We start from the raw sequence: 27,220 nt of genomic DNA, 5'->3' as shown, positions 1-27,220 counted from the left end.
TTGAATTGGTATGCCCAAAGATTGTAAACAATAAGTAATTGATAAACACTTTATACCCACTGTGTTGGAAAGTTCCTAGTTCCCCGCGCTTGTCAGGGGTTGTCTGGCGTAGGCCCACCTCTCAGGTTGTGAATACAGGAAGATAAAAATAGGAACAGAGACACTCACTAACAGTTAGATTTTTTAGTAGAAAGCTGTGAGGGCAAACCTGCACCAGGCTCAGATGTTTAAAATGCAGAAAAGTAGTCATAAGTTATTTTCTTTTAAGTCTAGCAAGATGACCTGCTGCTGTGGGGAAGTGTAATGTGCTCACCTTTATTACATGAAAAAAGTTTTACTGATTGAATTAAGTGAGTCCAATCATAATTGTTGCTCTGTATATTCACTACCACTGAAATAAATCAGCTTAATGATTTGTATCTGGCCTCATCTTACCAATGATGAAAAACATCTTCCGAGCTTAATTCCATCTGCCATCCTGGATACACTGCTCTCTATTCACAAATCCAGGTAATTTATATATAGAACAATAGCTGGGAATAGAGAACATATACACTGTATTGAATTATGTAACAACAGCAACTTGCAATTATATAGCACCTTTAACATAATTTAAAAATGCCAAGGCGCTTCACAGGAGCATTATAAATCAAAATTTGACACCGAGCCATATAAGGAGAAGTATTAAGGAGCATCTTAAAAGAGGAGAGGTGGATATATTTAAGGAGGGAATTCCAGAGCTTTGGACCTAGGCATTCAAAGTTGTTAATTACATAGAGTCTACAGCCATGGCCGCCAATGGTGGAGCAAAGAAATCAGGGATTCACAAGAGGCCAGAATTGGAGGAGCGCAGAGATCTCGGAGGGTTGTAGGGCTGGAGGCAGATACAGAGATAGGGAAGGGCTAGGTCATGGAGTGATTTGAAAACAAAGTGAGAATGTTAAAATTAAGGCATTGCCGAACCGGGAGCCAATGTAGATCAGCAAGCACAAGGGTGATGGATAAACAGAACTTCGATCGAGTTAGGATACAGGCAGCAGAGTTTTCAATGAGCTCAAGCTTATGGAGGGTGAAAGATGGAATGCCAGCATTGGAATAATCAAGACTAGAGGTAACAAAGGCATGGATGAGGATTTCATGAGAAGATGAATTGAAGCTCGGACAGAGGCGGGCAATGTTACGGAGGTGAAGTAGGCAGACTTGGTGCTGGAGAGGAAATGGCATCAGAAGCTGATACGACTGGTTGCGAACAAGGTTGCAAAGAGCCTGGTTCAGCATCAGACAGTGGCAAGGAAAGAGATGGAATCAGTGGCTAGGAAATGGAGCTTGTGGCAGGGACCGAAGACAATGGCTTGGGTCTTCCCAATATTTAGTTGGAGGAAATTTCTGCTCATCCAATACTGGATCTCGGACAAGCAGCGTGCCAAATCAGAGGCAGTGGAGGGGTTGTGAGAGGTGGTGGTGAGGTAGAACTGGGTGTTATCAATGTACACGTGGAATCAGACATTATGTTTGTGAATGATGTTGCCGAGAGGCAATATGTCGATGAGAAATAGGAGGGGGCCAAGGATAGATGCTTTGGGAATTCCAGAGGTAACGGTGAGGGAGTGGGAAAATAAGCCATTGAAGGAGTTTTTCTAGCTACGATTGAATAGATAGGAATGGAACCTGCAAGGGCAATCCCACCCAGCTGGATAACAGAGAAGGGTGTAGTCAACTGTGTCAAAATCTGCAGACAGGTTGAGAAGGATAAGGAGGGATAGTTCACCATGGTCACAGTCACATAGGATATCATTTGTGACTTTGACAAGAGCCGTTTCAGTGCTGTAGTGGGGTGGAAACCTAATTGGAGCAATTCGAACATGGATTTGTGGGAAAGATGGGCTTTTTTGGGTGGCGAAAACACATTCTAGAACTTTTGAGAGGAAAGGCGGACCAGAGGGGGCCAGGTTCCATTCTCAGTCTGTGATGTGTGAGCTTGGTCAGGGCAACAGTTGGAGCACTCTGAATGACCTCAGTGTACCTAAGTTTGAGAAAGGAAAAGTTAGCCAGGATTCCTGCTCCTGACTGTTCTCTAGTGCCCCCAGCTGGAAAAAATGTATATATGCACGTCAAGGACAGGATTGGGCTCCGTTGTTATGCTGTTCAAACTCACTCAAACTCACTAGGTCCGCTCATGGAGAATGGCCACTTGGCTGAGATACTGGGGCAGCTATGGAAAATAATATTTTTAAGTAAAATTTTGCTTTGTACTATAGCAAACATTGAATGGTCAAATCTGTTTAAAATAAAATCTGCAAACGTCTTAACTACATTTTAAATACTTGGATAAAGGAAAGGGCAATATTCCACTGAATTCATTCATTAAAATACAAAACAAAAAGTGATTACTAAACATTGAAATCTAACACAAGAAAATTATGTTTTACATTTCAATACCTTCCATTCAAATAGAAATTCCAGCAGGAAGTGGAAACAAACACCAAGTGTAAGAAAATTATTTATTGGCAGGTATCCTACAGATCCAGCATAATTACCTTGTTAAATATTGTCAGAAATATACTGAACACCGATTGTCAGTAGCACTGATAGGATGTTCGCTTACATTTTGAATTACAGCCTCAGGCAGGCCAAGAAGCATGCTCTTTCTTCAATGATTGATTCCACGACATATGAATATTAACTTAGTCAAAATAATTTACAATGTCAGTTCATGTTCCAATTTTTCAATATTTTGAAATCTTTGTTTGCCAACCCAGAAAAGCAGTGCGTCACATTGCTGTGTTATATGTAACTAGGTTCCACAAGATGAATGGAGTGGCTATTCTCCACAAGGCAAAGAAGATGAAATTCCTTGTCGGCGAATGCGCAGTGGCAGCTACATTAAAGCAATGGGAGATGATGACAGTGGGGACTCAGACACCAGCCCTAAGCCTTCTCCGAAGATTTCTGCACGGCGTGAGAGCTATCTCAAGGCCACTCAGCCATCCCTAACAGAGCTCAGCACACTCAAGTAAGTAACGGTGCATGTTTAAAACATCATAAACTGACAACAACATTGGTATCCTTATGTATTTTGTTATTCATTCTTGGAAAGTGGGCACCATTGGCAAGGCGAGCATTTATTGCTAATCCCTACTTGTCTTGAGAAGTTGGTTGCGGGCCTTCTTCTTGAACTGCTGCAGCAGTTTATTCCAACTTGCTAGGCCAGTCAGAGGGCAATTAGAGTCAACCACGTTGAGTGGAGTCACATATGGACCAAATAGGGGAAGTACGGCAGGTTTCCTTCCCTAAGGGACATTAATGAACCAGTTAGGTGTAGATGAAGCCACAAAAAAGGCCATCAGCATTTTGGGTTTTAGAAATAGGGATAGAGTACAAGAGTAAAGAAATAATAATAGATTTATGCAAAATCTACGTTAGGCCACAATTTACTGTATGCAGTTTGGGGCACCTCGTTATAGAAGATTTTAAAGCCATTGAACGTATACAGTGTAAATTCACCAGGATGATGTCAGGGATGGGAAACCATAGTTATCAGTAGATTTGAGATGGTGGGATTATTTCCACACACAGAGAGAAGGCCAACAGGAGATTGATAGAGGTTTTTCATATTATGAAGGGCTTTGATAGATTGAATAGCGAATGACTATTTCTGTTTGGGGAGTTAGTGTTAAGGGGGGGTCATCAATTTAAAACTCACAAAGAGTGAGGAGAGAAGTTAGGAAAAATGTATGCACAGGGAGTTGTTGGAACATGGACTGCTTTGCCTCAGGAAATGGTTCAGAGAGACAAATGCATCTTTTACGGGATAATTAGATAAATAGGATTACATTACATCATCATCATCATCACAGGCAGTCCCTCGGAATCGAGGAAGACTTGCCTCCACTCTTAGCATGAGATCTTAGGTGGCTGTACAGTCCAATACGAAAACCACAGTCTCTGTCACAGGTGGGACAGACAGTGGTTGAAGGAAAGGGTGGGCGGGGAGTCTAGTTTGCTGCACGCTCCTTCCACTGCCTGCTCTTGATTTCTGCATGCTCTCGGAGACGAGACTCGAGGAGCTCAGCACCCTCCCGGATGCACTTCCTCCACTTAGGGTGGTCTTTGGCCAGGGACTCCCAGATGTCAGTGGGGATGTCGCACTTTATCAGGGAGACTATGAGGGTGTCCTTAGAACGTTTCCGCTGCCCACCTTTGGCTCATTTGCCGTGGACAAGTTCCGAGTAGAGCTCTTGCTTTGGGAGTCTCGTGTCTGGTATGCAAACTATGTGACCTGCCCAGCGGAGCTGATTATGTGTGGTCAGTGCTTTGATGCTGGGGATGTCGGCCTGGATAAGGACGCTAACATTGATGCGTCTGTCCTCCCAGGGGATTTGTAGGATCTTGCGGAGACATAATTGGTGGTATTTCTACATAGGATATATGACACAGAAACAGGCCATCGGACCAACTAGTCCATGCCGCCATTTATGCTCCACTTGAGTCTCTTCCCGTCTTTCCTCATCTAAATCTATTAGCATAAACCTTCTATGCCCTTCTCCCTCATATTCTTGTCTAGCTATTCGCTTCAACCACTCTCTATGGTAGCAAGTTTCACAATCTCACCACTCTTTGGGTAAAGAAGTTTCTTCTGAATTCCCTGTTGGATTTCTTGGTGACTATCTCTAGTTATGCTCTTCCCCACAAGTGGAAACATTCTCTCTGCATCCACTCTATCAAAACCTTTCATAATTTTAAAGACCTCTATTAGATCACACCTCAGCCTTCTTTTTTCAAGAAAAAAAGAGACCCATCCTGTTCATTCTTTCCTGATATTTGAAGCAGAGATACAGGGCTACTGGGAGAGAGTGGGGTAGTGGGATTGGTTTGGATTGCTTTAACAAATACCTATTACAAGAACGATGGGTCTTTCTTCTGTGTTGTAAACATCTGTGGGTCCATAGTTCTAAGAGGCCAGACTCGGGGCTAGAAATTCAGCAACATACCCCCAGTTACCACTGAGAAACACTTTACCGCCCATATGGTGATCAAAGTAGAAATTACCACCCATTTATTGCCGGCAGTAAATTCGGCAATCAATTACCGCCAGCGGTAAACGATACCGCCCACCCATTTTTAAAAAATGGATTCTGATGTCATTTCTCATGCACCGCCCAAATATCACCCAAAATTACCGCCAGCGGTAAATTCAGTAAATTGCCGATTTTTACTGCTGGACTAGCCCAGAAAACTCATCACTTACCTAACCTTAACCCAGCGGTATTTTTTAAATCGGAGGAACTTGAACAAAAGGCTGTTTGAAGTTTGTGGGAGCATAACATTAATTTGTGAGTAGTTTTTAAGAGTGTTTGAATATATTGGAGATTATCTGAGCACATTGTGGTCAATTTAAAGTACATTTGTGGTTGTTTGAGGACATTTGAAGAATTTTGAGGACAGTTTAGAACATTAAAAGGAATGGGGCCTGTAATTTCTGTGCTAATATTGCTGACTACTTACATGCTGTGGAATAGAGCTGGAAGAAGGTTCATTGAAGAGTACTATGTGCCCAATCAAAGAGGTCACAGACTAATGAGGAGGAGGAAGTCTTACCCCCAACAAATTTACAGAGAGAAGCGGTCATATTTGCACCTGTCCGGTACACAGTGCGTTAGAAGGTTGCGCTTCCAAAAAAAGGTCATAAGTGAGATATGCCAGCGCATTAAGGGAGACCTGCAGTTTACCAGCACCACCAGGACTGCACTACCTGTTAAGGTGAAGGTGACTGTGACACTTTCCCTCTATGCATCGGGCTCCTTTCAGGCATCAGCTGCATCTTTCAGCATGCTACAAATTGCTGCATCACCAGGTAACTGAAGTGCTTTATGCATGCAGGATGGACTTTATAAACTTCCCAGTGACCAGGGTGGCACAGAGTGAGAAAGCTTTTGGGTTTTTCAAGAATTGCAAACTTCCCCAAGGTCCAGGGTGCCATAGACTGTATGCACATCGCCCTGCGAGCATCTTTAGAGGAGCAAAACCGAAAGGGATTCTACTCTCTGAACGTGCAGCTCATCATCATGGCAATAAATGACAATTTTCCAGAGAGCATTCATAATGCGTACATCTTGCGTGAGAACACTGTCTCTGACCTGTTTAAGAGTCAGCTACACGGTCACTGCTGGATGCTGGGATCAAAGGATACGGCCTCGCCACCTGGCTCATGACCCCCCTCTGTAAGCCTCAGACAGATGCCGAGCATCGCCACAACAACAGCCATATGGCCACACGCAATATCGTCGAAAAGACAATTGGAGTGCTGAAACAGTGCTTCCGATGCCTGGACCATTCTGGAAGCAGCCTGCAATTCCACCCTGTAGCAGGTCGCTGAGTTCATTGTTGTGTGTTGCATGTTCCACAACTTAGCCATCATGAGGGTTCAGGAATTGTCACAGGGGACTGCAGGACCACCTCAGGAGAGAGGGGAGGAGACAGAGGAGGGGGAGGAGGTCGAGGAGGACGAGGAGCCTGGCGATGAACCCATGCCCCCACCGCCCCTCCACCCTCTCCCCCCCCACACCATAGGGAAGCCTCGTGGTGCTATGCAACTGCAAAACTGTTACATCAGCAGCTTATACTTGAACAGTGAGTTACATTTCACCCTTACCTGGCCATTATTTGCAACACTTTTATTGAATGTTACCTCTCATTTTGGAAAATTGAGTGAGACACTGCACAAGAATGGTTAAGTTGAATAAACATTTTTATAAAATTTGAAGTTTGAAATTTTGAAAAAGTTTGTAATATTTGAAATAAAATAAATTTATAAATAATTCTTTTGAAATAAAATGTGATAAATAATGATAACAAAACAATCATTAACAACAACAAACAATAAAAACTACAAAGACCCACAACACCCTCCAACAAGCAACAATTTTCGAGTTAGAACTACAAACACCCACAACACCTCCCATCTGGCAAAAATTATACCTGTGGCCACCATTTCCACCATCTTTCCCCACCCCCGCCGATCTTTACCCCCACTTTCCCCTTCCCGTTACCCCTACCCCTGGCCCTACCCACATTGGGATCATGGTGTTGTGCAGCAGGTCACCTCAAGCGCTACTGCTGTAGGCGGGGGGGTGGGGGGAGGCGGGGTGACAGTGGCAACATCATGTGTGGGGATTCTGGAGCAGCTGGGGGCTCTATAGACCCGGCTTCAGATTCGGAAGCAATTGATTCCTCCCGACTCTCAGGTGCTGTCGGCATCGGTGGTATGACACCTTGGGGTGCAGTGCCATATGCCGATTCCATCGATTGCCATGTGGCATCGACAGAATCGGTGGTTCGCCGCTCTGCCATGTCTGCCGATTGACGTACTGATTACGTGGCGATGTTCCCGGCTAAGCCACCAATGGCCTGGAGGAGCTTGCGACCTATGTCGACGCTTGCCCTAGACAATCCCACCATGTCCAGGTCGATGTCTGCCTGTCGTGGAGCATACCTGCCTCCGTGGATTCGGCACAGGGGCTGGAACACTCGGTGTGCCCTGCTGCACGTCGCTTGGTCCCGCTACTTCCTCCGAGCGGAAGCCACAAAAAATAGATTCTGAAGAGGAAGATGTGGCCGCAGGTAGAATGGACCCCTGAGTCCCAGCCTCCCCCTCCTCAACCACCTCCTGCACATCTTGTGCATTTTCCTCCCCCCGCCACAACAGCTTGAGGAGGGTCTTCACGACGTACGCTCTCCTCCTCCTCAGTGGAGCCCGCTTCGGAAATGATCACCTGAAGCAATAATGGGGGTGCATAAGAGGGCTCCGCCTGGACAACTAGAAAACATAATGAGTGGTTAGCAGCAGGGGAGGGGAGAGTCAAGGTGACACGAGTATGCTCACGTTGCGCAGGCTCATGTAAAGGAGCAACTCTGCAACCCAGAGTACTTAAGGAAGTGGCCCTAGAAATAGTGGATGCATTGGTGATCATTTTCCAACAGTTTATCGACTCTGGATCAGTTCCTATGGACTGGAGGGTGGCTAATGCAACATCACTTCTTAAAAAAGGAGGGAGAGAGAAAACGGATAATTATAGACCGGTTAGCCTGACATCAGTTGTGGGGAAAATGTTGGAATCAATTATTAAAGATGAAATAGCAGCACATTTGGAAAGCAGTGACAGGATCGGTCCAAGTCAGCATGGATTTATGAAGGGGCAATCATGCTTGACAAATCTTCTAGAATTTTTTGAGGATATAACTAGTAGAGTGGACAAGGGAGAACCAGTGGATGCGGTGTATTTGGATTTTCAAAAGGCTTTTGACAAGGTCTGACACAAGAGAATGGTGTGCAAAATTAAAGCACGTGGTATTGGGGATAATGTACTGATGTGGATAGAGAACTGGTTAGCAGACAGGAAGGAGAGAGTCGGGATAAACGGGTCCTTTTCAGAATGGCAGGCAATGACTAGTGGGGTGCCGCAGGGCTCAGTGCCCAGCTATTTACAATATACATTAATGATTTAGATGAAAGAATTGAGTGTAATATCTCCAAGTTTGCAGATGACACTAAGCTGGGTGGCAGTGTGAGCTGTGAGGAGGATGCTAAGAGGCTGCAGGGTAACTTGGACAGGTTAGATGAGTGGGCAAATGCATGGCAGATGCAGTATAATGTGGATAAATGTGAGGTTATCCACTTTGGTGGCAAAAACACGAAGGCAGAATATTATCTGAATGGTGGCAAATTAGGAAAAGGGGAGGTGCAACGAGACCTGTGTGTTATGTTTCATCAGTCATTGAAAGTTGGCATGCAGGTACAGCAGGCAGTGAAGAAGGCAAATGGTATGTTGGCCTTCATAGCTAGGGGATTTGCATATAGGGCCTTACTGCTTGGTGAGGCCTTACCTGGAATATTGTGTTCAGTTTTGGTCTCCTAATCTGAGGAAGAACGTTCTTGCTATTGAGGGAGTGCAGCGAAGGTTCACCAGACTGATTTTTGGGATGGCAGGACTGACATATGAGGAGAGACTGGATCGACTGGGCCTGTATTCACTGGAGTTCAGGAGGTTGAGAGGGGATCTCATAGAAACATATAAAATTCTGACGGGACTGAACAGGTTAGATGCATGAAGAATGTTCCTGATGTTGGGAAGTCCAGAACCAGGGGACAGAGTCTAAGGATAAGGGGTAAGCCAGTTAGGACTGAGATGACGAGTAACTTCTTCACTCAGAGAGTTGTTAACCTGTGGAATTCTCTACCGCAGAGAGTTGTTGATGCCAGTTGATTGGATATATTCTAGTGGGAGTTAGATATGGCCCTTAAGGCTAAAGGGATCAAGGGGTATGGAGAGAAAGCAGGAAAGGGGTTCTGAGGTGAATGATCAGCCATGATCTTTTTGAATGGTGGTGCAGGCTCGAAAGGCCGAATGGCCTACTCCTACACCTATTTTCTATGTTTCTATGTTTGTATATCACCGAGAGACATTACATGAAATTAGCATAAACAGAAAGGACAGAACCTGTATGTCATTAGATTTTGTGGTCCCAGCATTACATTACATAACATTATTGCTACATTATATTTGTTATGTCCTTGGATGCTCAGATAATGACTCCACGAGGCAATGTGTTGTACTTGAACTGTAGTGACCTTAGTCCTTTATTGATAATTCCAGAGTGAGGATCACACCTGGTGGCCTTCCTTATATACTAAGCCAGGCACACCTGTACAGGTAGCCTACAAGTCTCCCACTGCTGTGCCCTCTGGTGATACAAACAGTAGCCATGTCGGATACATGACAATATTCACATAACATTACATTACATGACCACAGCACGGCCCAGGAATTATGCAGGACTTACCCTCCACTGCCACTGGATCAGCACCACCACGGGTGGCCGAGCGATTATGTGCTCCAACGAGGGCTGCGTTGCGCTTCTCTAGATCTGAAAGATCTACCAGCTTTGGTGGCCCTCCATCTGTGCGCCGATGCTCTGCCCGATTTGTGGATAATTTTTTCTGCAAAGATTACAATTGCAGTGTATAACCTAATTGCCCATTGACTATTATGGAACACACAGATTCTCATCCCCAATTAGTCATTCCCAATCTTTTCCTCAATGTCCCATTAATGTACCATTAGGATGCAAGTGATGCATGATGAACACATCAAAGTACAGAAAACCATTGCAATAAGATCGTTGATGGGATATAATGCGTGATACCAAGCTTACCAACATTAAAATGTGGCAGATTTACATTTTAAGTAACGAGTCCGTACATGATTAAAGTTATTACTTACTCTTGCGGACGAAACTATGTCATTCCATCGTTTGCAGCACTGGTTTGCCCCCCGACAATCCTAGGCGACTGAGGACACCGCCTCCGAAATCTCCAACTAGATTCGTTGGTAGACTGCTGGGTGGGTTTCCCACGTCCAACTGGGTCAATTAACTCCATCTTGCCTCCGCCTCATGGACAAGAACCTCTTGAGCTTCCCAAGAGAATCGTTTAGCTCTCTTCCTTCCTCCTACTTCTCTTTCAACCTCTTCCTCTCTCTCCATTATTTTGTGATTGAAAATCTTGCAAGATTATGCAGAAATAAATATTCAAAATAGATTGGAAGTAAATTTTTAAAATTCAAGCAAGATGTAGAGAAATCGATTAAATTCTAGTAGTTTCTCAGTAGCACGTCGAAAAATCCCAATAGTCTCCTCTCTCTTTCTCTCTCTCTCTCTCTCTCTCTCTCTCTCTCCCTCCCTCCCTCTTCTGCACATGCGTGGGCGACCCCTGATCCCCGAATCATGGGGAAAAACTTAACTCTGAGAAAAAAAATTGCGCATGCGTAAAAGGGACCTTGTCAAGGACGCTAGCCTTACACGACTAAGAATACCACTACCGCCTGATACTTACCACTCCCGCCACCACCGGGAATATTTAGCCAAAACTAGCGGCTTTGGTTTTTAGTGGTATTCCGGCGGTACTAAAAACTCGATCAGTGTATACGCCGGAATACCATTGAGATAGGGGCGGTAGCCATAAATATAGAATTGCTAGCCCTCAGAGTTTGAAAAGGGTTTTGAGGTGGAAAAGGTTGAAAAGACTAAGATCATGAACAATTAAAGATATGCCCAAGAATTTTAATGTAAGACATTGATAATTGGGAGTATATGTACATCAGTGAGAACAAAATAGACCAAAACGAATAAGAAAAAGCAGGACAATTTTAAATCTCCCAAGACGTTAGGGGCAATATTAAATTGAAATTAATGCCTGTGCCATAACTAGATTTTCTTAGATATCAGCAATGGGCCAGACTTTGCTGATAAAATAACAGTGCCTGAATGATGTACGCTGTTATTAATGCGCAACTTGACCAGTAACTTGTAGCGAGGAAAAGATACCCCATGAATTGTAAATTGCTACAAGTTGCTGCCTGTTAGCTTTGCCAAAACAGCATCTCATGCTTAACCTTCTCGTGATTTTCATGAAATTGCTGTATTTTCACGTTAAGTTCTCATTAAACGCGCCACAGAAAGTTATGTCTGGAAATTATTAGTGTAACTATGTGATAATTGTTAATGGTTGCCAATCAACCACTTGCCTAGAAAGTGTGTGTATTAGAGTGGAGTCTCATTCCTTCAGATTGTGAATTATTTTAGGAGGTTTTAAAAATGCATTATTTTTTAAAATTTCACATTTTTCTCTTTTTCTTTCTCTGCTTTGTTCTCTCTTTTAATCCAATCTTTCTTTCCTTCTCTTTATTTCTCTTTTCTGTACTGATTTGACATTGAACTCACTCACTCTAATTCACTCTCCATCGCAGTCCTTCCTCTGTTTATTTCTCAATCTTTTAATCTCATTAGTTAAATAGATACATTGTTTGTCCCATTGTTCATCAAGGTCCCAGTTGTCCTGTTGCCCTCACTGCTTGCACGTCCAGCAACTCTGTGGCCAAAAACCTTTCAAGTCTAAATGTGCACGAACAAGTCTAGCCAATGAGCCAACCACGAGATGCCCGCTCCAGCAAAATCTGGCCCATTATGTATGTTCTCCGTTACTTAATGCAACAACTGTGGTTACCTTAATTATAGAAAGACTTGAATTTATATAGCGCCTTTCATGACCACCGGACATCTCAAAGCGTTTTACAGCTAATTAAGTACTTTTGGAGTGTAGTCACTGTTATAATGTAGGAAACTTATCAGCCATTTTGCGCACAAGCAACTCCCACAAATAGCAATGTGATAATGACCAGATAATCTGTTTTTTTTTGTTACGTTGATTGAGGGATAAATATTGGCCAGGACACCAGGGATAACCCCCCTGCTCTTCTTCGAAATAGTGACATGGGATCTTTTACGCCCACTTTAGAGAGTAGCCAGGACCTCGGTTTAACGTCTCATCCAAAAGACGGCACCTCCGACAGCGCAGCGCTCCCTCAGCACTGCACTGGATTTATTTGTGCTCAAGTCCGTGGAGTGGAATCCACCACCTTCTGACTCAGAGGCGAGTGTGCTACCCACTGAGCCACAGCTGACATGATACTCAATATTCACTACTTATTTACTTTGATCCAACATAAATTATTAAACCTGTTATGGGTGACAAACTCAGAGTTCAAATTGTTGTGTGACAAATTTTTTTTAGCGGCCACTAACAGAAAACCAGTATTCATAATTTAATAATTTGACCAGGCACTAAAGCAGGGAGAATCAATATTTCAAAATAACACATAAATAATCTACATAGATTGAATAAAAATTAATAAATGTTAAGACATTCATATATTGCTGTTTAGTTCCAAGTGAGATCACAGATGCTGGTGTGATACCATTGGTCTAGTAGTGGCCAACAACAACTTGCATTTATATAGCGTCTTTAATGAAGTAAAATGTCCCAAGGTGCTTCACAAGAGCGTTATCAGACAAAATTTGACACTGAGCCACATAAGGAAACTAAAAGCCTGGTCAAAGAGCTAAGTTTTAAGGAGCAACTTAAAGGAGGAGAGAGAGTTGGCAAGGTGGAGAGGTTTAAGGAGAGAATTCCAGAGCTTAGGGTCTAAGCAGCTGAAGACACGGCTTCCAATGGTGAAATAAAGGAAATCGGAGATGGATATGACAGCCATATTGTCCTGTAGTGAGTGACAGTTAAAAAAGCAATAGGAACCATAAAGTCATACATTTATGCAGGCACAAAACTTAGTCGATAACTAGGCCATGTAATAATTTCTTCTGTTTTCCATATTCAATGTTAACCATGATATAGCTCTTTTGATACCTCCTACACCTTTTAGGCTCTTGCCAATCATCTTCAGCTCACTACCACCGAGTCATCTAACCGCCCCCAACTTTCCCACTGTGATGGGAATGAGCAATGTTGTTTTTGTCAGGTATGGCAATATTATCAAGGAAAATTGCTTTCTATGTTAATAACTGGTAGATATTAAGCAGAACTGCCTGCAATTAATACCTGTGACTTCATTGTCACTGTTTATAGGGTTATATAGAAAATTGCAACAAGAAAAACTTCTTTAGTTTGCCTACAAATTGCACAGCTTTGTTTATTTTATAAAGGTAAGATCATACCAGTTATTTGGCTCTATTCATTAAAAGAAAACAATCAGTGGTGTGAAACACAGAGAGGTAAAGAAATTGAATCTGAAGGTTTAAAGAAAAATAGTACAGCCTCAATTAAGCTGTTCTAGTCATGTGAAATGAAATGAACATAATTAAGTAGATTAATTAAATCCATTTCATTTACCACTTCCTCCAAATGCAATCCTTCAATATCACATCCAATGATTTTCTTTATCAATGGTTTTTAAATTCTTCTTCACTCCTAAAATTATGGGCCAGAAATTGCGGTCAAAGGCTTCTGATGCCTCCAACCGAATTTTTTTTACGAAAGTACCTGGTGGTCCCGGAGGAACGAACACTTCGGCTCTGAGGCCTAGACACACAGCCCAGCGCAGAGTCCCACGCATCCCAGGAGCTGCAGGGTGATTTGGGCAGGTTAGGTGAATGGACAAATGCATGGTAGATGCAGTATAATGTGGATAAATGTGAGGTTATCCATTTTGGGGGCAAAAACACAAAGGCAGAATATTATCTGGATGGCGGCAGATTAGGAAAAGATGAGGTGCAACGAGACCTGGGTGTCATGGTTCATCAGTCACTGAAAGTGGTCATGCAGGTACAGCAGGCGGTGAAGAAGACAAATGGTATAGAAACATAGAAACATAGAAACATAGAAAATAGGTGCAGGAGTAGGCCATTCGGCCCTTCTAGCCTGCACCGCCATTCAATGAGTTCATGGCTGAACATTCAACTTCAGTACCCCATTCCTGCTTTCTCGCCATACCCCTTGATCCCCCTAGTAGTAAGGACCTCATCTAACTCCTTTTTGAATATATTTAGTGAATTGGCCTCAACAACTTTCTGTGGTAGAGAATTCCACAGGTTCACCACTCTCTAAGTGAAGAAGTTCCTCCGCATCTCGGTCCTAAATTGCTTACCCCTTATCCTTAGACTGTAACCTCTGGTTCTGGACTTCCCCAACATTGGGAACATTCTTCCTGCATCTAACCTGTCTAACCCCGTCAGAATTTTAAATGTTTCTATGAGGTCCCCTCTCATTCTTCTGAACTCCAGTGAATACAAGCCCAGTTGATCCAGTCTTTCTTGATAGGTCAGTCCCGCCATCCAGGGAATCAGTCTGGTGAACCTTCGCTGCACTCCCTCAATAGCAAGAATGTCCTTCCTCAGGTTAGGAGACCAAAACTGTACACAATACTCCAGGTGTGGCCTCACCAATGCCCTGTACAACTGTAGCAACACCTCCCTGCCCCTGTACTCAAATCCCCTTGCTATGAAGGCCAACATGCCATTTGCTTTCTTAACCGCCTGCTGCACCTGCATGCCAACCTTCAATGACTGATGTACCATGACACCCAGGTCTCTTTGCACCTCCCCTTTTCCTAATCTGTCACCATTCAGATAATAGTCTGTCTCTCTGTTTTTACCACCAAAGTGGATAACCTCACATTTATCCACATTATACTTCATCTGCCATGCATTTGCCCACTCACTTAACCTATCCAAGTCGCTCTGCAGCCTCACAGCATCCTCCTCGCAGCTCACACTGCCACCCAACTTAGTGTCATCTGCAAATTTGGAGATACTACATTTAATCCCCTCATCTAAATCATTAATGTACAGTGTAAACAGCTGGGGCCCCAGCACAGAACCTTGCGGTACCCCACTAGTCACTGCCTGAAAAGTCCCCATTTACTCCTACTCTTTGCTTCCTGTCTGACAACCAGTTCTCAATCCATGTCAGTACACTACTCCCAATCCCATGTGCTCTAACTTTGCACATCAATCTCTTGTGTGGGACCTTGTCGAACGCCTTCTGAAAGTCCAAATATACCACATCAACTGGTTCTCCCTTGTCCACTTTACTGGAAACATCCTCAAAAAATTCCAGAAGATTTGTCAAGCATGATTTCCCTTTCACAAATCCATGCTGACTTGGACCTATCATGTCACCTCTTTCCAAATGCACTGCTATGACATCCTTAATAATTGATTCCATCATTTTACCCACTACCGATGTCAGGCTGACCGGTCTATAATTCCCTGTTTTCTCTCTCCCTCCTTTTTTAAAAAGTGGGGTTACATTGGCTACCCTCCACTCCATAGGAACTGATCCAGAGTCAATGGAATGTTGGAAAATGACTGTCAACGCATCCACTATTTCCAAGGCCACCTCCTTAAGTACTCTGGGATGCTGTCCATCAGGCCCTGGGGATTTATCGGCCTTCAATCCCATCAATTTCCCCAACACAATTTCCCGGCTAATAAGGATTTCCCTCAGTTCCTCCTCCTTACTAGACCCCCCGACCCCTTTTATAACCGGAAGGTTGTTCGTGTCCTCCTTCGTGAATACCGAACCAAAGTACTTGTTCAATTGGTCCGCCATTTCTTTGTTCCCCGTTATGACTTCCCCTGATTCTGACTGCAGCGGACCTACGTTTGTCTTTACTAACCTTTTTCTCTTTACATATCTATAGAAACTTTTGCAATCCGTCTTAATGTTCCCTGCAAGCTTCTTCTCATACTCCATTTTCCCTGCCCTAATCAAACCCTTTGTCCTCCTCTGCTGAGTTCTAAATTTCTCCCAGTCCCCAGGTTCGCTGCTATTTCTGGCCAATTTGTATGCCACTTCCTTGGCTTTAATACTATCATTGATTTCCCTTGATAGCCACGGTTGAGCCACCTTACCTTTTTTATTTTTATGCCAGACAGGAATGTACAATTGTTGTAGTTCATCCATGCGGTCTCTAAATGTCTGCCATTGCCCATCCACAGTCAACCCCTTAAGTATCATTCGCCAATCCATCCCAGCCAATTCACGCCTCATACCTTCAAAGTTAGCCTTCTTTAAGTTCTGGACCATGGTCTCTGAATTAACTGTTTCATTCTCCATCCCAATGCAGAATTCTACCATATTATGGTCACTCTTCCCCAAGGGGCCTCGCACAACAAGATTGCTAATTAATCCTCTCTCATTACATAACACGCAGTCTAAGATGGCCTCCCTCCTAGTTGGTTCCTCGACATTTTGGTCTAAAAAACCATCCCTTATGCACTCCAGAAAATCCTCCTCCACCGTATTGCTTCCAGTTTGGTTAGCCCAATCTATGTGCATATTAAAGTCACCCATTATAACTGCTGCACCTTTATTGCACGCACCCCTAATTTCATGTTTGATGCCCTCCCCAACATCACTACTACTGTTTGGAGGTCTGTACACAACTCCCACTAACGTTTTTTGCCCTTTGGTGTTCTGCAGCTCTACCCATATAGATTCCACATCATCCAAGCTAATGTCCTTCCTAACTATTGCCTTAATCTCCTCCTTAACCAGCAATGCTACCCCACCTCCTTTTCCTTTTATTCTATCCTTCCTGAATGTTGAATACCCCTGGATGTTGAGTTCCCAGCCCTGATCATCCTGGAGCCACGTCTCCGTAATCCCAATCACATCATATTTGTTAACATCTATTTGCACAGTTAATTCATCCACCTTATTGCGGATACTCCTTGCATTAAGACACAAAGCCTTTAGGCTTGTTTTTTTAACACCCTCTGTCCTTTTAGAATTTTGCTGTACAATGGCCCTTTTTGTTCTTTGCCTTGGGTTTCTCTGCCCTCCACTTTTCCTCATCTCCTTTCTGTCTTTTGTTTTTGCCTCCTTTTTGTTTCCCTCTATCTCCCTGCATTGGTTCCCATCCCCCTGCCATATTAGTTTAACTCCTCCCCAACAGCACTAGCAAACACTCCCCCGAGGACATTGGTTCCGATTCTGCCCAGGTGCAGACCGTCCGGATTGTACTGGTCCCACCTCCCCCAGAACCGGTTCCAATGCCCCAGGAATTTGAATCCCTCCCTGCTGCACCATTGCTCAAGTCACGTATTCATCTGAGCTATCCTGCGATTCCTACTCTGACTAGCACGTGGCACTGGTAGCAATCCCGAGATTACTACTTTTGAGGTCCTACTTTTTAATTTAGCGCCTAGCTCCTTAAATTCATTTTGTAGGAACTCATCCCTTTTTTTACCTATGTCATTGGTACCAACGTGCACCACGACAACTGGCTGTTCTCCCTCCCTTTTTAGAATGTCCTGCACCCGCTCCGAGACATCCTTGACCCTTGCACCAGGGAGGCAACATACCATCCTGGAGTCTCGGTTGCGGCCGCAGAAACGCCTATCTATTCCCCTTACAATTGAATCCCCTATCACTATCGCTTGCCCACTCTTTTTCCTGCCCTCCTGTGCAACAGAGCCAGCCACGGTGCCATGAACTTGGCTGCTGCTGCCCGCTCCTGATGAGTCATCCCCCTCAACAGCACTCAAAGCAGTGTATCTGTTTTGCAGTGGGATGACCACAGGGGACCCCTGCACTACCTTCCTTGCACTACTCTTCCTGCTGGTCTTCCATTCCCTCGCTGGCTGTGGACCCTTCTCCTGCGGTAAGACCAACTCGCTACACGTGATACTCACGTCATTCTCAGCATCGTGGATGCTCCAGAGTGAATCCACCTTCAGCTCCAACTCCGCAACGCGGACCGTCAGTAGCCGGAGGTGGACCCACTTCCCGCACATGTAGTCGTCAGGGACACTGGTGTTGTCCCCATGTTCCCACATGGTACAGGAGGAGCATATCACGTGACCGAGCTGTCCTGCCATGACTTAACCCTTAGATACACTTAAATTGCCGACAACAATGTTAAAAGTTACTGATTAATAAAGAAAAAGAAAAACTACTCACCAATCAGCAGCCAATCACTTACCACGTTGGCTGTGACGTCACCTTTTGATTTCTTTCTACTTCTTTTTTGACTTCTCTCAGCTGGAGCTGCACAAGTACGCGTCTCTCGACTCCCCGGACTGCTGAGCCTTTTATAGGCCGCTGCCTCTCTGGACTCCCGCCTCTCTCGACTCCCCGGACTGCTGAGCCTTTTATAGGCCGCTGCCTCTCTGGACTCCTGCCTTCATATGTTGGCCTTCATAGCTAGGGGATTTGAGTATAGGAGCAGGGAGGTCTTACTGCAGTTGTACAGGGCCTTAGTGAGGCCTCACCTGGAATATTGTGTACAGTTTAGGTCTCCTAATCTGAGGAAGGACGTTCTTGCTATTGAGGGAGTGCGTGCAGGCTCGAAGGGCCGAATGGTCTACTCCTGCACCTATTTTCTATGTTTCTATGTTTCTATACAGGCATCCTGAGATCACGTGGGCCTGGACCACCAATGAAAGTGGAGTATTCTCATTGATAATAATGGTGAGTTCCATTTGTACGGAGCTCCGATTACTATCAATGAGAATAGCCCCCAAAAAAACAGAAGTACAGCACATAAATAACAAAAACACCTTACATATTTAAAATTAATTGAAATTGAATTAAATTAAATGTTTTAGAAAAAATTATTTTGGGGGGAATTTTTTTTAATATGTTTTCATAGGGTTAAAAATAAACCTACCTTATTGGACAGGGTTTTTAATGTAAAAATTAGTGATAAAATTACATTTTTCTATATTTTAAAACTCTTATACTGGTAAAAGCAGGCCTTATGCCTGCTTTTACCAGGCATTAGAGTTTTAAGGACATTCGCTGGACAAATCTCTGCCCTCGAAGGCCCTTTGCCTGGGGATGTGTGTAATCTGTCAATTTTGACAGATCGCAAATGCCGGGTTTATGCACATGCGCTTTGCGCGCCTAAATCCAGAACTTGCGGGGCCTTTTCGGGTGCGTGCACTCATTGGAGAGGCCGCAATTCATGGCCCAATCTTCATTCACTGATTTGTGGAAGATTAAATGTACATGCAACATTTTTGTGTAAACAGGAATAACCCCTTCCGCCATATATTTCATACAAAATGTGAAAATTGTGGTGCAAACCCACATCTTATCCTGCTCCCACCAATGGGCACTGATGGGGCCAAATGTCACTCTCTCTGTAACATGAGTACTGAGCATTGCCTTTGGCTCAGGTAAAATCTGAAAATACTGTGAATTGACAGCTTATTTCTACCTGATGCGCTCCATGACCATGGTGTCAATCCTTCACTTCCAGTTTTTATGGATGAATTTATTAGATTCTATATTCTCAGAATTCTTCTAAGGCTAATAGAATCATAAAATTTACAACACAGCAGGAGGATATTCAGGTCATTGTGCCGGTGTCTGTGCCCATACCAACAATAGCTCTTCAATTGGAACCAATTCCTTCTCCTAAATATCAGTTAAATAAATAAATTGGCTTGTCCTTTACCAATCCACGTGACTGACCCAGATTAGCGTGTCTTTCTAAACGTTCATTAATTTGACAAGGGCAGTCACTCTCACCTCACCTCTGGAATTCAGCTCTTTTGTCCATGTTTGGACCAAGGCTGTAATGAGGTCTGGAGCCGAGTGGTCCTGGTGGAACCTAAACTGAGCATCGGTGAGCAGATTATTGGTAAGTGCCGCTTTATAGCACTGTCAATGACACCTTCCATCACTTTGCTGATGATTGCGAGTAGACTGATGGTGTGGTCATTGGTCGGATTGGATTTGTCCTGCATTTTGTGGACAGGACATACCTGGGCATTTTTCCACATTGTCAGTGTTATAGCTGTACTGGAACAGCTTGGCTAGAGGTGCGGCTAGTTCTGGAGCACAACAGCTGGGATGTTGTCAGGGCCCATAGCCTTTGCTGTATCCAGTGCACTCAGCTGCTTCTTGATATCATGTGGAGTGAATCGAATTGGCTGAAGACTGGCTTCTGTGATGGCAGGGACCTCAGGAGCAGGCCGATATGGATCATCCACTCGGCACTGCTGGCTGAAGATGGATCTTAATGAGACTGAGGACTACCACGGAATCTTGCTGATCAGGAAAGCGGGTTGTCGAGACAAGTGCCTTAGTGGACATTCTTTCTACAAAATTACAATCTGCAGTTACATTCAGGCTTGAGTTCGGGGAATGGAGTAAAGATGTGCCTGGGTCCAAAGCTGGACCTGGATCTGGACTTGGGCCCAGAAGATTACTATAAGGGTATCCAGGGCCAGGTAGTACAGCATTTAGTCGTGTCAATCTCCACAAATGTTGCACACTCTACAGCTGAAGTAACAAGGTTTACCATATTTATACCATTTATGTGGTTTGTAAACTACTTGAGAAACACTAAAGGATTATTCATGATTGATGTTATTTGTGGATTACTACTGCATTGACATGAGTCAAATGTTTCAAAACTTTGTGTTCCTGTAAATTCATTAGTGGGTCATAAATTATGAAGAAAAAGAAGCATTTCTCTCCTTTTCAGAGGAACATATAGTCCATGATAATCCAAGTTGATCTTTGCTTCTCCCGCCTACAACTAACAAACTGCATACTTATTGAAACGTCTCCTTCTTTTCCCTCAGGATATCAAGTGAACACTCTCCCAAACTTCAAATACGAAGCCACAGTTACCTACGGGCAGTCAGTGAAGTCTCAATTAATCGAAGTTTGGATAGTTTGGATCCCGCGGTGCTTCTCGCCTCGCCTAAATTCCGTTCTCGCAACGAGAGTTATATGAGAGCCATGAGCACCATCAGTCAGGTAGGTGATCTGTGGCAATTCAGAACTAAGCTTTAAGTTACCTGACTTATCTAACTAAATGGTACTTGGTGTGATCTGTCTGTAGGTGAGTGAAGTGGAAGTTAATGGACAATTCGAATCTGTTTGCGAGTCAGTATTTAGTGAATTGGAGTCCCAGGCTGTCAAGGCACTGGATCTGCCCATGCCAGGATGTTTCCGTATGCGAAGCCACAGCTACGTGAGGGCCATCGAACGTGGCTGCTCACAGGATGATGAAAGTTTGTCACTTAGGTCAGCATCACCACCTCGAACAGCCACTACAGTGAGGACCATCCAAAGCAGTACTGGTAGGTTCTTGGATGATCTCCCAATGCTGAATCTTATTACCCCTGAAGTGTGTGGGTGGGAGTGGGGGTGGAGGAGAATAATAAAAAACAGTGCAATATTTTTCTCCATCAGAACACTACTTTTTTCCATAATTAGCGACCCCTAATTAAATTTAAATTGTCAAAAAATGCACAGTACAAAACCACTTTTTTTCAAAATCTCGTTAGCAGATTAGAACAGTTATTCTCCCATTTTTCATTAATAGAATTGTGGGCCCGAGACTCTGCCCAGAATAACAGATCATGTAATCCATAAGCATTAGTCCACTTTAGTGGCAATTTACTTGCGTAGCATACACAGAAACTCACAAATTTTGATATTTTTCAAGCTTTAATGAATGGAAAATCCTAAGCGACTACCCACAATTTTCCACATGCATGGCTATTGGAAAAGGCTACCTGCAATAGCAGCGCAAACTCAGAAAATTCTCCCCCCATTCCCCCACCTTGTTACAACATCTCCTAAAGTCAAAAGTGTTTATTCTTGCCTGCAGTATTATTAACAAATGATAAAGATGCACTTTGTGTCTAACAGCCTACACATTCAAGATGAGAATCAGTCCTGTCTAAATGAAAGACATATTTTATCTCCATTGAATATCAATCCTTAGTGATGGCACACACTGTCAGGAAGGTGCCAATGTTTATGCTTGTGGTGAAGTTATCCGTAACATTTTTTCATTAATCACTGATAATTATTTCTTAAACTGTCTATTGCATTGTATATTTCGTTCAAAAAGTTTTCACACTGTGACTTTCTGTAAATGAAAATCGCATTAATCAGGTAACGAAAGACAGCAGTGCAAAGAAAAAGGAAGCGCAATAACAACTGGGGTATTTATTTAAACCTATATGCAGGTTTGTGCTGGTGATAATCTGTAACAATCTGTGGTATAAAGTTTCATAACATAGAGAGTAAATTCGATGATGCTACACTCCTGGGCCGGAATCTTCCCAGCCCTACAAGTGCGGGTTTGGAGGCGGGCCCTGATTGACAGCGGGTCGGGATCCCGCTCTGAACCTGCCTCCATGTGAGTTTCTGACCTATCAGATCTGCATTCGGATAGCAGTCCCGACACCAAGCGGTGGGACAGGTAATTAACATTAAAAGGTACTTAAATGCTAGTTACGAGGCTTAAAAGCAGGCACTTACAATTTTACCAATCTTTTGACGGGTTTGCTGTGCCTCGGAGGACACGCCAGGTAAGTGGAGTCAGGTTTCAGTGACTCTCTATTGCTTTGGATAGTTGACAGCTGTAGAAGTGGTATAAAAGCTATCATTTCACAGCCGTTCACTTTCCAATGTCAGAAGCTGAAGGCTTCAACTTTGAGCTGTATGCACTTTGGAAGTGTTTGCAGCAAAATCTCTATTCACTGTCACCTCCTTAGAGCAACCTCTCTCACCATTAACAGGGCATTTCTGTCATCTCAACCTCACCTGCCATTTATTCCAGCAGCATCGGTGCCCTTGAACAAATCTCACCTTGGTCCTTAGAATCCCACCACGATCAGCCCAACATCAACATCACTAAACACCCAGCATAAGAACATAAGGAATAGAAGCAGGAATAGGCCATTTGGCCTCTTGAGCCTGCTCCACCATTCAATAAGATCATGGCTGATCTGATCCTGGGCTCAGCTCCACTTCCCTGCCCGCTCCCCATAGCCCTTTACTCCCTTATCGCTCAAAAATCTGTCTATCTCTGCCTTCAATATATTCAATGATCCAGCCCCCACAGCTCTCTGGGGCAGAGAATTCCACAGATTTACAACTCTCTGAGAAGAATGGGTGACCCCTTATTCTGAAACTATTCCCTCTAGTTCTAGATTGTCCCATGAGGGGAAAATCCTCTCTGCATCTACCTTGTCAAGCCCCCTCAGTATCTTATGTTTCAATAAGATCACCTCTCATTCTTCTAAACTCCAATGAGTATAGGCTCAACCTACTCAACCTTTCTTCAAAGTCAACCCCTTCATCTCAGGAATCAACTGAGTGAACGTTCTCTGAACTGCCTCCAATGCAAGTGTATACCTCTCCTTAAATAAGTCCAAAACTGTACGCAGTACTCTAGCTGTGGCTGCAGCAATACCCCCAATTGTAGCAGGTCTTCTCTGCTTTTATACTCTCTCCCCCTTGCAATAAAGGCCAACATTCCATTTGCCTTCCTGATTACTTGCTGCACCTGCATACTAACTTTTTATGTTTCATGCACAAGGACCCCCAGGTCCCTCTGTACTGCAGCATTTTGTAATTTCTATCCATTTAAACAATAATTTGCTTTTTTATTTTTTTCTGCCAAAGTGAATAACCTCACACTTTCCCACATTATACTCCATCTGCCAAACTTTTGCCCACTCACTTAACCTGTCTATATCCCTGTGCAGATTTTTGTGTCCTTCTCACAACTTGATTTCCTACCCATCTTCGTATCATCAGCAAACTTGGCTACATTAAACTCGGTCCCTTCATCTAAGTCATTATATAGATTGTAAATAGTGGAGGCCCCAGCACCGCACCCTGTGGCACCCCACTAGTTACTGTTTACCAACGGAAAATTACCCATTTATCCCGGCTCTCTGTTTTCTGTTAATTAGCCAATTCTCTATCCATTCTAATATATTACCCTAACCCCATGAACTTTTATCTTGTGCAGTAACCTTTTATGTAGCACCTTATCGAATGCCTTCTGGAAATCTAAATATACCACATCCCTTATCCACCCTGCTTGTTATATCCTCAAAGAAGTCCAGCAAATTTGTCAAACATGATTTCCCTTTCATAAAACCATGCTGACTCTGCTTGACTGTATTATGCTTTTCCAAATGCCCTGCTACTGCTTCCTTAATAATAGACTCCAGCATTTTCCCAACGACAGATGTTAGGCTAACTGGTCTATAGTTTCCTGTTTTCTGTCTGCCTCCTTTTTTAAATAAGGGCATTACATTTACGGTATTCCAATCCGCTGGGACCTCAACAGAATCCAGGGAATTTTGGTAGATTACAACCAATGCATCCACTCTCTCTGCAGCCACTTCTTTTAAGATCCTAGGATGCAAGCCATCAGGTCCAGGAGATTTGTCTACCTTTAATCCCATTATTTTACTGAGTACTTTCTCTTTAGTGATAGTGATTGTTTTAAGTTCCACCCTCCCTATAGCCCCTTGATTATCCATTTTCGGGATGTTTTTAGTGTCTTCTACCGTGAAGACCGATACAAAATATTTGTTCAAAGTCACTGCCGTCTCTGCCATTTCCCTATTTTCCATTATTAATTCCCCAGTCTCATCCTCTAAGGGACCAACGTTTACTTTAACTACTCTCTTCCTTTTTATACACCTGTAGAAACTCTTACTATCTGTTTTTATATTTCTTGCTAGTTTACTTTCATAATCTGTCTCCCCTCTGTTATTTTTTTAATCATCCTTTGCTGTTTTTTTAAAGTTTCCCAATCCTCTGGTCTCCCACTAATCTTGGCCTCTTTGTATGCCATTGCTTTTAATTTGATACCATATTTTACTTCCTTAGTTAGCCATGGATGGTTCTCCCTTCTCTTAAAGTCTTTCTTTTTCACTGAAATATATTTCTGTTGAAAGTTATGAAATATCTCCTTAAATATCTGCCCCAGCTTATCAACCGTTTTACACTTTAATCTATTCTCACAGTCCACTTTCGCCAACTCTGCCTCCGTACCTTTGTAATCTCCTTTATTTAAGATCGGGACACTGGTTTGAGATCCAACTTTCTCACCCTCCATCTGAATTAGGAATTCAACCATGCTATGATCACTTTTTCTTAAGAGGATACTTTACTAGGAGATCATTTATTAATCATGTCTCATTACATAGTACCAGATCCAAGATAGCCTGCTCCCTGGTTGGTTCTACAACATACTGTTCAAGGAAACCATCCCAGATACACTCTATGAACTCTTCCTCAAGGCTACCTTGGCCAATTTGATTTGTCCAATCAATATGAAGATTTAAATCACCCATGATTATTGCCATTCCTTTCTTATGCCTCCAATATTTCTTGATTTATACGCCTTGCAACAGTGTGGCTATTGTTTGGGGGGGCTATAGACTACTCCCACCATTGATTTCTTCCCTTTATCATTTCTGATCTCCACCCAAACTGATTCTACATCTTGATCTTCTGAGTCAATATATTTTCTCACTACTGCACTGATCTCATCTTTTATTAACAGAGCTATTCCACCTCCTTTTCCTTTCTGTCTATCCTTCCGAATTGTCAAAAAGCGTGAATATTTAGTTCCCAGCTTTGATCACCTTTCAATCTCATCTCTGTAATGGCTATCAGATCATACCCATTTATATCTATTTGTGCCGTCAACTCATCTATCTTGTTACAAATGCTGAGTGCGTTCAGATAAAGAGATTTCATTTTGTTTTTTTACCGTATTTGCCTGCTTTGACCCCACTTCCTGATACACTCTTATTTTTATAAATTCTGTCCCTCTGATTATCATTTTTCCATCGCTACCCTGCTCTTGCCTTATCCTTGCTCTTTGACTTTTAAAATTTCCACTCACCTGAACGCTCCCTCCCTTCCCCAACTAATTAGTTTAAAACTCTCTCTACAGCCCTAGTTATTCGATTCACCAGGACACTAGTCCCAGCATGGTTCAAGTGAAGCCTGTCCCAACGGAACAGCTCCCTCTTACCCCAGTACTGTTGCCAGTGTCCCATGAACCAAAACCCATTTCTTCCACACCAGTCTTTGAGCCACGTGTTCATCTCTCTGATCTTATTTACCCTATGCAAATTTGCTCGTGGCTCAGGTATTAATCCAGAGATTATTACCTTTGTGGTTCTGCTTGATAATTTAGCCCCTAGCTGCTCATACTCCCTCAGCAGAACCTCTTTCTTTGTTCTACCTATGTCATTGGTACCTACGTGGACCACAACAACTGGATCTTCCCCCTCCCACTCCAAGTTCCTCTCCAGCCCAGAGATGTCCTTAACCCTGGCACCGGGCAGGCAACACAGCCTTCAGGACTCACACTTGCAGCTGCAGACATCAGTATCTGAGCCCCTAACTATACTGGCCCCTACCACTACACCGTTCCTTTTTACTCCACCCACTTGAATGGTCCCCTGTACCATGGTGCTGTGGTCAGTTTGCTCATCCTCCCTGCAGTTCCTGCTCTCATCCACACAGGGAGTAAGAGCCTCGAACCTGTTGGACAAGAGCAAGGGCTGAGGCTCCTCCATCACCGATGCCTCGGTCCCCATACCTTCCTCACTTGTAGTCACACCTTCCTGTCCTTGGCCATGGACCAAATTTGAATTAATTAATCTAAGGGGTGTGACTGCTTCTTGGAACACATCATCCAGGTAACTCTCCCAGCATCACCACCAACAACACCAACCTTCTCCGCAATCACCTGATGCTGCACAGTACACAGGACACCTGACCACATTGCTGCCCAGGAGGCCAGGGATAGCCTCACCATGGCCACATTTACTTCACTTCACACTGTACACCCTGACTGCCACATGATGTGCCAGGTTGGCACCACCCCGCACTGTAAGTGTCATGTATTCTACATGGCTACTGTTGGTACTATCACAAGGTGTGCCACCAGAGGACACAGCAGTGGGAGACTTGAGGGTTACCTTTACAGGTGTGCCTGGCCTAGTATAAAAGACAGGCCACCAGGTGTGATTCTCACTCTGGAGTTAACAAATAAAGGACTAAGGTCAC

General features: G+C 43.6%; 1 protein-coding gene across 2 annotated transcripts in view; it reads left to right on the top strand.

Annotated features, from left to right (window-relative positions):
• The window catches only part of dlgap1a (discs, large (Drosophila) homolog-associated protein 1a), a 358,889-nt gene that overhangs the window by 55,598 nt on the left and 276,071 nt on the right, over positions 1 to 27,220 (top strand). The window contains exons 2-4 of one of the 2 annotated variants that reach the window (XM_070893128.1): positions 2,799 to 3,013; positions 20,953 to 21,130; positions 21,216 to 21,456. In XM_070893128.1, the coding sequence (XP_070749229.1) occupies positions 2,799 to 3,013; positions 20,953 to 21,130; positions 21,216 to 21,456 (634 nt within the window). Of the gene's footprint in view, positions 1 to 2,798; positions 3,014 to 20,952; positions 21,131 to 21,215; positions 21,461 to 27,220 lie in introns of both variants that reach the window. The other variant, XM_070893125.1, reaches the window with a different exon arrangement.

This window comes from Pristiophorus japonicus, chromosome 1 (assembly GCF_044704955.1).
Source record: "Pristiophorus japonicus isolate sPriJap1 chromosome 1, sPriJap1.hap1, whole genome shotgun sequence".
In the NCBI taxonomy this organism is placed as follows: Eukaryota; Metazoa; Chordata; class Chondrichthyes; family Pristiophoridae; genus Pristiophorus; species Pristiophorus japonicus.
Note: the sequence above shows the minus strand (reverse complement) of the source record. Positions and strands in the feature narration are given on the sequence as shown.